This window comes from Gadus macrocephalus, chromosome 19 (genome assembly GCF_031168955.1).
Source record: "Gadus macrocephalus chromosome 19, ASM3116895v1".
NCBI classification, from domain to species: domain Eukaryota; kingdom Metazoa; phylum Chordata; class Actinopteri; order Gadiformes; family Gadidae; genus Gadus; species Gadus macrocephalus.
Window position 1 is genome coordinate 14,114,850 of NC_082400.1, and position 11,540 is coordinate 14,126,389.

At 42.0% G+C, this 11,540-nt stretch overlaps 1 protein-coding gene across 1 annotated transcript; it reads right to left on the bottom strand.

The window, feature by feature from the left end:
• Window positions 1-1,184: 1,184 nt before the first annotated feature.
• LOC132447895 (C-type lectin domain family 6 member A-like) lies at window positions 1,185-3,026 on the bottom strand. Its single transcript, XM_060038906.1, has one exon. It carries the CDS (start codon window positions 2,969-2,971, stop codon window positions 2,156-2,158), a length of 816 nt encoding a protein of 271 aa, XP_059894889.1. The 5' UTR covers window positions 2,972-3,026; the 3' UTR covers window positions 1,185-2,155.
• Window positions 3,027-11,540: the final 8,514 nt, after the last annotated feature.

Genomic DNA, 11,540 nt, shown 5'->3' on the forward strand with positions numbered 1-11,540 from the left:
ATGGTAGGAGTCTCTGGAATGACCCTGATGTGTAGACTCCCCGAGGGTAGTACAACATTGTACGATTTTGGTGTTGGAGCTTATTGAACCAGTAAGTTTGTTTCTCCCTCACGTCTTGATCCTGAACATTTCTCACAGTGTAAGCCCATGTTGCAAATATAAAAACATATTTATTTATTTTTATGTTGATGCATGATGGTGGACTATATGGAAATAATACAATTCCAGGGCTTCTGGAAATGTTTTTGGTTATTGTGTAATATGGTTATTATTGTGTAATAACCATAATTCAGCTCACTTAGCCCACTTAATATGAACTTCAACTTCTCCTTTACATGGGCTGTGGTAGTTGAGGTGAGGTTAGCTTCTTCAATGTAGTGTGAGAAGGAGTCAATTACCACAAGGTGCATTACATTCAGAAAATACACCCCCAAAGTCACAAAGCAGATCTGCCCCTGGCCTACCAGGTAGGTCGACAGGTAAACCATCCAATCATTTTATTGTGCATTAAATTAATATTTTTTTATAATTGCCTACCCCAGCTTTAACATCGCATCGCTTCAATTAGTTTCCCACCAACGACAAAACACATAATCTTGTGACAACTTTATTGCTTTACACAACGTGTGATCACCATATCTACAAAACAAAGAACTTTTGAATAGAAAAACAAAAGTATATATAAATAAAAAAAGGGGAAGATCCAACAACGTCTGAGCTCAAAGTCTGTTGTGTTTGTATTCAAGTGCCCGTGTGGGAACACGGTAACCATGATGGCGGCGGCGGCTGTTGCTGTGAGGGTGTGCTGTGATCATCTGGAGGCCTTCCCGTTTTCGTGGAAGTCCCTTCTGAAAGCCGGAAGAGAAAAGGTAACACATTAATAAGAAACTTAACCCATGCAAGGAGAAAGTTCACTTTTTTTGTATGAACTATCACTACTAGAGGGTGTACCACATAATACAGTACTTCGATGGCCCTTGACCTGCCATTAGCAGCTGCAGAATTAACATTTGTTGTCATTCTGCAGCCTGAGGCTATATAACACATGTGTAGTACTAAATGTACTACTGCACATTTAGTAATCTACTAAATGCGCAGTAGATTACCTCCTGCATATTTGATAATGTTTCCCTTTGACATTGAAGAGAGAATCGTGTCTATGTCAAAGTCAGCCCTCTGGAAAAGTAATAAAGAATATATAGTGAACAGACATAATAAGTAACAGGAAATGATTTGTATGATCATTTGGCGGATGTTTTATCCAAAGCGCCTTAACAGTAATGTAACTGCAATAATTGCAGATACATGAGTGACTGAAACATTAGATTTAAGATGCACCGGTTCTAAGCAGGGGCGGCACCAGAGAGAATTGAACCCTGGCACTAGATGAACGACTCGGGATCAGATTTGAAGACTAAACAATTTTTAATTGAGTCCCAAAAGTAAATTAAAAATCAATTTCATTGTCCCTTTGAACAATGTCTGTTAAAAGGCACCAAGTCCAAACTAAATCCAATTATTTCAATATCATCAAAACATATTACTCAAGAGTTTATTTAATAGGTCAAATTCACTACAGCATACGCAGCTGTATGGACACTGCATTACATATGCAATACATATTCAATGCAATTTACAATTTACTGTATGTGGGCCAATGCATATAGGCATATGTACCTTCAAAAGTGTTCATTCAGTAACGCAAAACTAAGTGCATACCTACAAGCTAATTAAGTGTTTTGCTGTGATCACACTATTTTGTGACAAAGTCAAGTCAAGATACATTTCAACAGAAGAATAATTAAATAATTAGCTGAGGGGCTAAGACAAAGTCAGCAAATGCAGCCCTTGATAGAAAACTAGTGTGGTTTGCAGCAAGTGGAAACCAGCCAATGTCGGTCATGACTCTTTACCGCCTAACCTCAGCCTCCAACACCAAGAGCAATTGTTGAAACATTGAAAAGATAATGTAACAGCTGCATCTATGTACAGCTCCTGCAGGGACCAGTGAAGTCTTCATGTCATCTCCTTGATAACACATTGCAGCCAATCACAGCTCTTAGCGAATGGCAGGACTCAACAAGTACGAAACAAAACAAACAACGTTGTTAGCATTAAGATATAGAAAATAGTCACAAAGAAATGTTTTCATTCTTCATTTTCTTAAATTATATTCACAAAGCCCAAAGTTACTGGCTTCACAGCTCTCATCTTCCCATTTAAAATTGGTCTGCACCCAGTCCCTCCTTAAGCAGTTCTTGTCCTTGCCATCGCCAGGTTTCCGGCTCCACCATGAGGGGTTATCCACTGACAGGACGGTCCCATCAACCCATCTCCACAACCCTTCACTGGCCTCATCTGTCGCTCCGAGCCAGAAGCAGGAGCCCTTGCCGCTAATGAAGTTCATCTCCCCTTCATTGTCCACAACCACCAGATCTGCCCCGACGGAAACACATATCTCCCTGCTCTTATTCCAGGATTCCCACTCATTGGAGAGCCGGTAACATTTACAACCAAACTTATCCCAACCACCTGGGCAGACCTGTTTACAAAGCAGTGAGTCTCTCTGCTCTGTCACATTCATCAGCCTTTGGAGAAGTTGCTCAGTGTCTCTGTCCATGCTTACGGTCTTCTCCATGACGGTCTTGTGTTGCACTGCCAACCCAAGCAGTCTAGCCAGCAGGACAACAGACAGCAGGACCAGAAGCACCACCACAGCCCTGATCGGACACCGAGGAGGGCTCACAGGGTCCGGCTGCTGACTTCTTACTGTTCCCAGAGTATTGGAGGACTCCTCTGTCCCCACGTAGTCCTGGTGTTGATCTCTGAGGCTCTCACTGGTAGCGTAGATCTCCACTATTCTCTCCTCTCTCTCTCCTTGTGTGTACCTGGCCTTGGTCATCTTGTTGGGCGTGGCGTGAATCACCTCAGCCATATTCTGGTCCAAACAGTTTTCAGAGTTTCTTATCATCCTACCCCTATGAGTGCTCAGATCTTCTGTGCGTTTTGAATGTCAGCATGTCAGTCTTAACGCCCACTTAGAACAAACAGGAAGTATTTTTACCAAATGCTACTATCTACATGTGCTTGAAGAGTCACTGTATATGGTTAGACACATCCTCTTTTCTTACTAAGTGGTACGTGCAGTACATACATTATAAACGTAAGGTTGATTGTTCAATCAACATCAAAAGGACCAAAATACACAATTCTTCAAATACACATTTGAGCCTTAGGACTTGGCTTAAATTAAGTTTTAGTTCCCCAGCGGAGCTGACTGCCCATTTGTGAGAGAGGTGTTATAAATGCATGAAGGATAAGGTAGATGTGCATGTCTTTGTAATTCGTTTTCATCTGTCTTCTGGGAAAAGATGGCCCACACCATTTGTACTGGCCTAGCCCATGATCTCTGCCTACGCTACCGACCACGTCGGTGCCCGACTTGTACAGCCAACCCAGTATCACGCTTTCTCGAGCTGATGGTGTAACAGTATTGTTAATATGCTCTGCAGGTTTAATAGACGGGGACACTCGTGTTGCCGGTGTAGCCTCGGGTACATTATTTCAAGCTTGTTTACATTACAGTGTGTTCACCCCTGATCCTTCCCCTATATACTTACTTACAGGTTCCTGCGCATGTCACTACGTCTCCCCCTTTAGTGAAGCTCCAGCATTTCTTTGAATATTTTTCTAATTTCTTTGTTTACTTTGAATATTAATAACCAACAGTAAATATACTCTCCAGTATAATGTTTATCTTCAACACTATATGCCTCTGAGACAAACTAACTTGTGTGGCGTGTTACATCTTTTAACCAAAACCAAGAACACACATTATATAATTATTATAATTTTGTCTAGGGCTCAGGGTGGACTACCTGATTATCCTGCTCTGTTAAACCATGCTCCCTTACTGTATAAGACTGGTGATTATTACAAGTCCATCCTAGCTGGGTTTCTTATGACCCGCCCTGATCTTGTCACGGTAGGGGTCTCTGGAATGACCCTGATGTGGAGTCCGTCTCTCCGTAGACTCCCGAGGGCAGGTCAACGTTTTAAGATCTTTGTGTTGGATCTTATTGAACCAGGAAGTTTGTTCCTCCTTCATGTCTTGATCCTTCCCTTTGAAAGCCTGGAGGTCAGGCCACTTAGGCTGTAGTTCATCCTGGCTAACGGGCAAAGGTGTTCTGATATGCCAACCCATTCAACAGCTGTGCTCGGGACGATCCATGTGACAACGGGCTAGCCCTGAAAGCCATGAGTGCATTCTGTGGATCCTCTCCCTCACCCAGGAGAGATCTCACCGTCCACACAGCTCCTTCAGCTTCCCCGTTGCTCTGTGGATAACGGGGGCTGCTGGTCACATGGCTGGAGTCGTATTCTCTGGTGAAGTCCGCAAATTCAGTTGCAGAGAATAGGGAGCTGTTCTCGGTGACGACAGTCTCCGGGACTCGATGGCGTGTGAATTTGGACTTCAACTTCCCCTTTACATGGGCTGTGGTAGTTGAGGTGAGGTTATTTCTTCAATGTAGCGTGAGAAGCAGTCCATTACCACAAGGTACATTGCACTCTACCTCTGAAAATGATCTGCTGCAAAGCGCTGCCGTGGTCTAGCAGTGGTTCTGATGCATTGTAATCCTCCTTTGCAGTTTGCACATATCATACAGTTTCAACTTTCTGTTTTGTGTTTGGTCTGACCCAGCTGCCATAGAGACTCCTGTGCTCTGGCGATACATTTTGTCATGCCGCGGTCCAGTATTCTTTTTTCTTTTTCACCTCGATCAAATTTATCCGGATTTTGAAACCTCATGTTTTGCTATCCAGGATCACCTGGTTACCATGGTAACCATGATGGCGGCGGAGGCTGTTGCTGTGAGGGCGTGCTGTGATCATCTGGAGGCCTTCCTGTTTTCGTGGAAGTCCATTCTGAAAGCCGGAAGAGAAAAGGTAACAAATTAATAAGAAACTGAACCCATGCAAGGAGAAAGTTCATTTTTTTTGTATGAACTATCACTTCTAGAGGGTGTACCCCATACTACATCGATGACCCTTGGCCTGCCATAAGCAGCTGCAGAATGACCATTTGTGGTCATTCTGCAGCCTTAGTAGATTACTACTGAGGCTATATAACACATTTGTAGTACTAAATGTACTACTGCACTTTTAGTAATCCACTAAATGTGCAGTAGATTACCTACTGCACATTTGATAATGTTTCCCTTTGACATTGATCAGAGAAACGTGTCTGTGTCAAAGTCAACCATCTGGAAAAGTAATAAAGAATATATAGTGAACAGAAATAAAAAGTAACAGGAATTTGTATGATCATTTGGCGGATGCTTTATCCAAAGCTGCTTAACAATAATGTAACTGCAATAATTACCGATAGGCCTACATAAGTGACTGAAACATTCGATTTAAGATGCACCTGTTGTAAGCACGGGCGGCACCAGTGGGAATTGAACCCTGGTGCCGCCCATTGAGCGACTAAAAGACTAGTCCTCAAAGTAAATTAAAAATCAATATCATTGTCCCTTTGAACAATGTCTGTTTAAAGGGACCAAGTCCAAACTAAATCCAAATACTAAAATATCAGCAAAACATATTAATCAAGAATTTCTTGAAGGTAAAATTCACTACAGCAAGCACAACAGAATGGACACTGCATTTACAGATTCAATGCAATTTACAAATGAATATATGTGTGCGAATACATATATGCATATGTACCTTCAAAAGTACAAGCGGGTACAAGCGGCCGAGATGAGTTTTCTCAGAAGGGTGGCTGGCGTCTCCCTTAGGGATAGGGTGAGAAGCTCAGCCATCCGTGAGGAACTCGGATTAGAGCCGCTGCTCCTTTACTTAGAAAGGAGTCAGCTGAGGTGGTTCGGGCATCTGGTAAGGATGCCCACTGGGCGCCTTCCTTGGGAGGTGTTTCAGGCACGTCCAGTGGGGAGGAGACCTCGGGGAAGACCCAGGACTAGGTGGAGAGATTATATCTCAACACTGGCCTGGGAACGCCTCGGGATCCCCCCGTCAGAGCTGGTTAATGTGGCCCGGGAAAGGGAAGTCTGGGGCCCCCTGCTTGAGCTGCTCCCCCCGCGACCCGACCCCGGATAAGCGGTCGAAAATGAGATGAGAATGAGACCTTCAAAAGTTTCAATCAGTAACACAAAACTAAGTGCAGACCTACAAGCCGATTCAGACACAAGTCTACTGTTCTCTCTGAACACCGTAGACGTAGAACCACTAGATTATTAATACAAAAGTGTTTTGTTGTGTTCACACGACATTGTGACAAAGTCAAGATACATTTAAACAGAAAATGATTCAATAATGAGCTGAGGGGACGAAGGCAAGTGCAGCCCTAAATAGAGAACTAGTGTGGTTTGCAGCATCTGAAAACCAGCCAATGACTGTCATGACTCTTTACCGCCTAACCTCAGCCTCCAACACTGAGAGCAACTGTGGAAACATTGAAAAAATAATTTAACAAGAACAGCCTCTATGTACAGCTCCTGCAATGACCAGTGAAGTCTTCATGTCATCTCCTTTTAAGGAGATAAAACCTTGCAACCCAGAATGCTGATGAGTTTAATCTTGGCGTACAGTGTTGCGCTTCACTCTTCTCACTGGCATATATAGGCCGCAGTGTGTGTGTGTGTGTGTGTGTGTGTGTGTGTGTGTGTGTGTGTGTGTGTGTGTGTGTGTGTGTGTGTGTGTGTGTGTGTGTGTGTGTGTGTGTGTGTGTGTGCGAAGGGTGGGGGGGGGGGGATTGACACATTTCTGCCCGAGGGCCCTTTGTTAAATTGTTCCTCCACTGGCAGGGATTATCCTGCTCTGTTAAACCACGCTCCCTAACTGTATAAGACTGGTGATTACAAGTCCATCCTAGCTGGGTTTCTTATGACCCGCCCTGATCTTGTCACGGTAGGGGTCTCTGGAATGACCCTGATGTGGAGTCCGTCTCTCCGTAGACTCCCGAGGGCAGGTCAACGTTTTAAGATCTTTGTGTTGGATCTTATTGAACCAGGAAGTTTGTTCCTCCTTCATGTCTTGATCCTTACTTTTGAAAGCCTGGAGTTCAGGCCACTTAGGCTGTAGTTTCTCCTGGCTAACGGCAAAGGTGTTCTGATATGCCGACCCCCTCAATAGCTGACATGTGACAACGGGCTAGCCCTGAAAGCCATGAGTGCCTTGTGTGGATCCTCTCCCTTACCCAGGAGAGATCTAACCGTCCGCACAGCTCCTTCAGCTTCCCTGTATCTCAGCGGATAACGGGGGCTGCTGGTCACATGGCTGGAGTCGTATCCTCTGGTGAAGTCCGGAAACTCAGTTGCAGAGAATAGGGGGCCGTTGTCGGTGACGACAGTCTCCGGGACTCGATGGCGTGTGATATGGACTTCAACTTCTCCTTTACATGGACTGTGGTAGTTGAGGTGAGGTTAGCTTCTTCAATGTAGCGTGTGAAGTAGTCAATAACCACAAGGTTTTTGCGCTCTACCACTGAAACTGGTCTGCTGCAAAGCGCTGCCATGGTCGAGCAGGTAATGGCGTCGTCAGCAGTGGTTCTGGTGCATTGTGAACTTCCTTTGCACATATCACACAGTTTTCGTGTGATATGTTTAGTTTTTCTATTCAATCACACAGGAGTTTGCTCCATTTCACCTAAGAACTGTGTCCCGACTCCTGTGAACCCGTTACAGTATCACTGATCCAAATACCAAATTTCAGGATTACCAAATCCTGTTTAGCAGAGCCTTAAATGGAACCAACAGTGTAGCCTACTGGCTTAGCAAAGAACAACAGGTAGGCAAAAAACGGGTTGCCACAAATGGCAATTGTTTGTTTTAGTTTTAAGAAACAGAAACACTGTAATAAACAAACATTTTACATTCCTTATTTTGCTCTAATGTTAAATAACAAAACCAAAAAATACTAGTCGAAATATAATTGACAGGAGAGATATCAGCCCTTTCCATCTCTGCCTTTAGGAATTGTATCTCCATCTGTACTTTTGTCTGCTACAGTTGGGTTTGCAAGATTTCTTCTTTACCCAGTTAAATTTGTGTTTTCCGTTTCAGAAGCAACTCGTAGCTGTCACCATCGTCCATAGTTGAGGAACGTTTGCGTTTTCTTGTAGGAACTTCTTGGACTTGGACTTGAATTTTGGTCACATTCTTCTGTAGTCACAGTTTCTGAATTGTGGCCTCCGTAAGGGCTTTTGTTTCCTTGGCCCTAAGGTTCTTCCATCGCAACATAACTTGTTCTATGGTCCATCTTCTGGCCAGACCCCATGGCATTGAAGTGATTGGTTATGCCCTCCCAAATGTTGTATTTTCCGTTATTGGTCACTTCTCCACCCTTTGCAGAGCTGAAACCTCCTACCATTGAGGCAAAATTGCCCCGAACACCCTCCAGCAATGCATAGGTTTCCGCCACAGTGAAATGAGGCCCTTTTGAGTCCATGGTTCCAACTCTTTGGTGTAGCCAATACTGATCTTAAAAGCCTTGAGCGTGATTGCTTTGGCTTGTTCTCAATTTGGCTCAAACCAGTCAGCTCGTCACTGGTTAATGGGTGAGACCATTTAAACACATCATGTCTTTGCACACAGCTGATAGCTTTGAGATTTTTTTTTCTTTTGTGTACCATATCTCATTACATGTGACAGGCTTCATAATTTGTAATCATATCCATGGTCACTGTCTTGATGAATGATTTGTAAGAAATGTATGTGTCATCAGTAACCATTGATTTTGTGATCATTCAATTAAAAAGAAAAATATTTTATTTGGTTCGAAAAAATCACAACTTCCGATTGCATACCTGTTTATTTTGGATCAAATAGATCCCAAACCGAGTTCAAAGTTTTTAAAAACCCAAAGGCCAGGTTTGATCCAGGTCAAATTAAGATCGGATAACATGATCTGATCTTAATTCAGAATCTCTCTTATGCTTTGAAAAACCCATTTCCAAGATTTAATCCGATCCGAAATCCCACTGGATTACCCTTGAAAATCTGGGCCCTGGTGACCTTCATGAATCTTGTTGAGTATTCCCTCTTGCATAGTAACGGGGATGACAAGTCTTTTGCCCTTCATTAGTAGACCATCTGCTACCAGCAGATCCTGGCGATACTGCCAGTCCTGTTGAAGTTCCTGTGGGAGAGCCTTTCTGTTAGACCATCCGGTCTGCACCATGTTTTTGAGTCTTTTGCTCAGGTTTATCTTTAATTTAGCGTGAAAAAATGCCTGAGCCAAATAGATGAATTAGTCCGATTGTGATTATGGAATGTAAAAAGCACTCTGATTGGCTTAGGATATAGCCAATGAGGCACAGTGAATGAGCAGCTTTGGAGAGAAGAGTTGGGTTTGATATCACAATTTGGCCGATATTACATCACTACTAATGGGTGTACGGTGTACGCCATACTACATCGATGACCCTTGACCTGAGATAAGCAGCTGAAGAATGATTCTGCATATTTAAACTGCGTATTTGATATTGTTTTATTATGACATTGAACAGAAAAACGTGTGTCTACACCGGATGGCCCCAGTAACAGGAAATCATTTGTCATTTGGCGGATGCTTTATCCAAAGTGCCTTAACAGTAATGTAACTGCAATAATTACAGATACATGAGAGACTGAAAAATTAGTTTAAAGATTTACCTGTTCTAAGCACAGGCGGCACCAGAGGGAATTTAACCCTTGCACTAGTTGAGTGACCAAGGACCGGATCAAAAGACAAAACTATTTTTTTATTGGGTCCCGAAAATAAATTAAATATCAATATCACTGTCCATTTAAACAATGTCTGTTTAAAGGGACCAAGTCCAAACTAAATCCAATTAATAAAATATCAGCAAAACATTAATTATGAGCTGCTTTAATAAGAGGTCAAATTCCCTACAGAAAACACAGATGAATGGACACTACATTTACAGATTCAATGCAATTTACTCTATGTGTGCGAATGCATATGTGCAAATGTTCCTTCAAAAGTGTTCCTTCAGTAACACAAAACTCAGCTTCTAGCATTTTGAATTGAAAAGGTCTTGTTTGACCATTTGGGGTCAGACTTGTACAGTTTGTATAATCAGCTAAAACAGTTCAAGTGCCAGACCTAGGAGCCAATTCAGACAACAGGACACAAATCTAATGTTCTCTCTGAACACCGTAGAACTTCTAGATAATTTATACCACCACTTGGTGTCAGACTTGTACAGCCAACCGGTATCACACTTTTTTTGTTGCTCCCGGTATCATGAATTGATAGTAACAATTCATCTATTTAATGTACCCTCAAGAAAATACTCCCCCTGAGTTACAAAGCAGATCCGCGCCCTTGTCTACCAGGTAGGTAAACGGACATGTAAGCCATCCAATAATTTCATTTGGCCCCAATGAAATTATTGGATGAGCTAAGTATAGGCCTGCAACATCCAAAGATGACCCATTTTTATTCATTTATTTTGTCTGAGCATTCGATTGATGTATTGCTGTTGGGATGTAAAGAATATAGGCAAAATATTATCCCAGAATAAATGGCCTAGCCAAGCATTAACACTGCATCGCTTCAATTAGTTCTCAACCGACGATAAAACTGTTAATCTTGTGAACTTTATTGTTGTTGTTTATTATTCTGAAGGCTGGAAGAGAAAAGGTAACAAATTAAAAATAAACTTAACCCATGCAATGAAAAAAATCGCTTTTTTGTATGAATTATCGCTACTTACGGTTGGACTGCATACTACATCGATGAACCTTAACCTGCCATAAACTGCTGCAGAATGGCCATGTTATTACTGCACATTTGATAATGTTTCACTTTGACATTGAACAGAAAAACAAGTGTCAACACCAAAGTCAAACTCAACCCTCTGCAAAAGTAATAAAGATTATATAGAGAATAGATTGCGCAAGTCACAGGAAATTATTTGTTGGATCATTTTGCGGATGCTTTATCCAAAGCGGCTTAACAATATTGTAACTGCAATAATGACAGATCCATGAGTGACTGAGACATTAGATTTAAGATGCACCTGTTCTAAGCAGTGGCGGCACCAGAGGGAATTGAACCCTGGCATTAGTTGAGCAACCCAGGATCGGATTAGAAGACTAAACTATTTTTTATTGAGTCCTTAAAGTAAATTAAATATCAATATTTGTCCCTTTGAACAATGTATGTTTAAAGGGACCGAGTCAAAGCTAAATCCAATTAATACAATTTCAGCAAAAAATATTAATCAAGAGTTGATTTAATAAAAGGTCAAATTCACTACAGCAAACACAGCTGAATGGACACTGCATTTACATATTCAATGCAATTTACAAATTACTGTATGTGTGCAAATGCATATAGGCATATATGTACCTTCAAAAGTGTTCATTTAGTAACGCAAAACTAAGTGCATACCTACAAGCTAATTAAGTGTTTTGCTGTGATCACACTATTTTGTGATAAAGTCAAGTCCAGATACATTTCAACAGAAGAAATAATTAAATAATTAGCTGAGGGGCTAAGACAAAGTCAGC

What these genes read in the sequence shown, in the direction of transcription:
- LOC132447895 (XM_060038906.1), bottom strand. Translation starts at nt 2,971, where the DNA reads ATGATAAGAAACTCTGAAAACTGTTTGGACCAGAATATGGCTGAGGTG.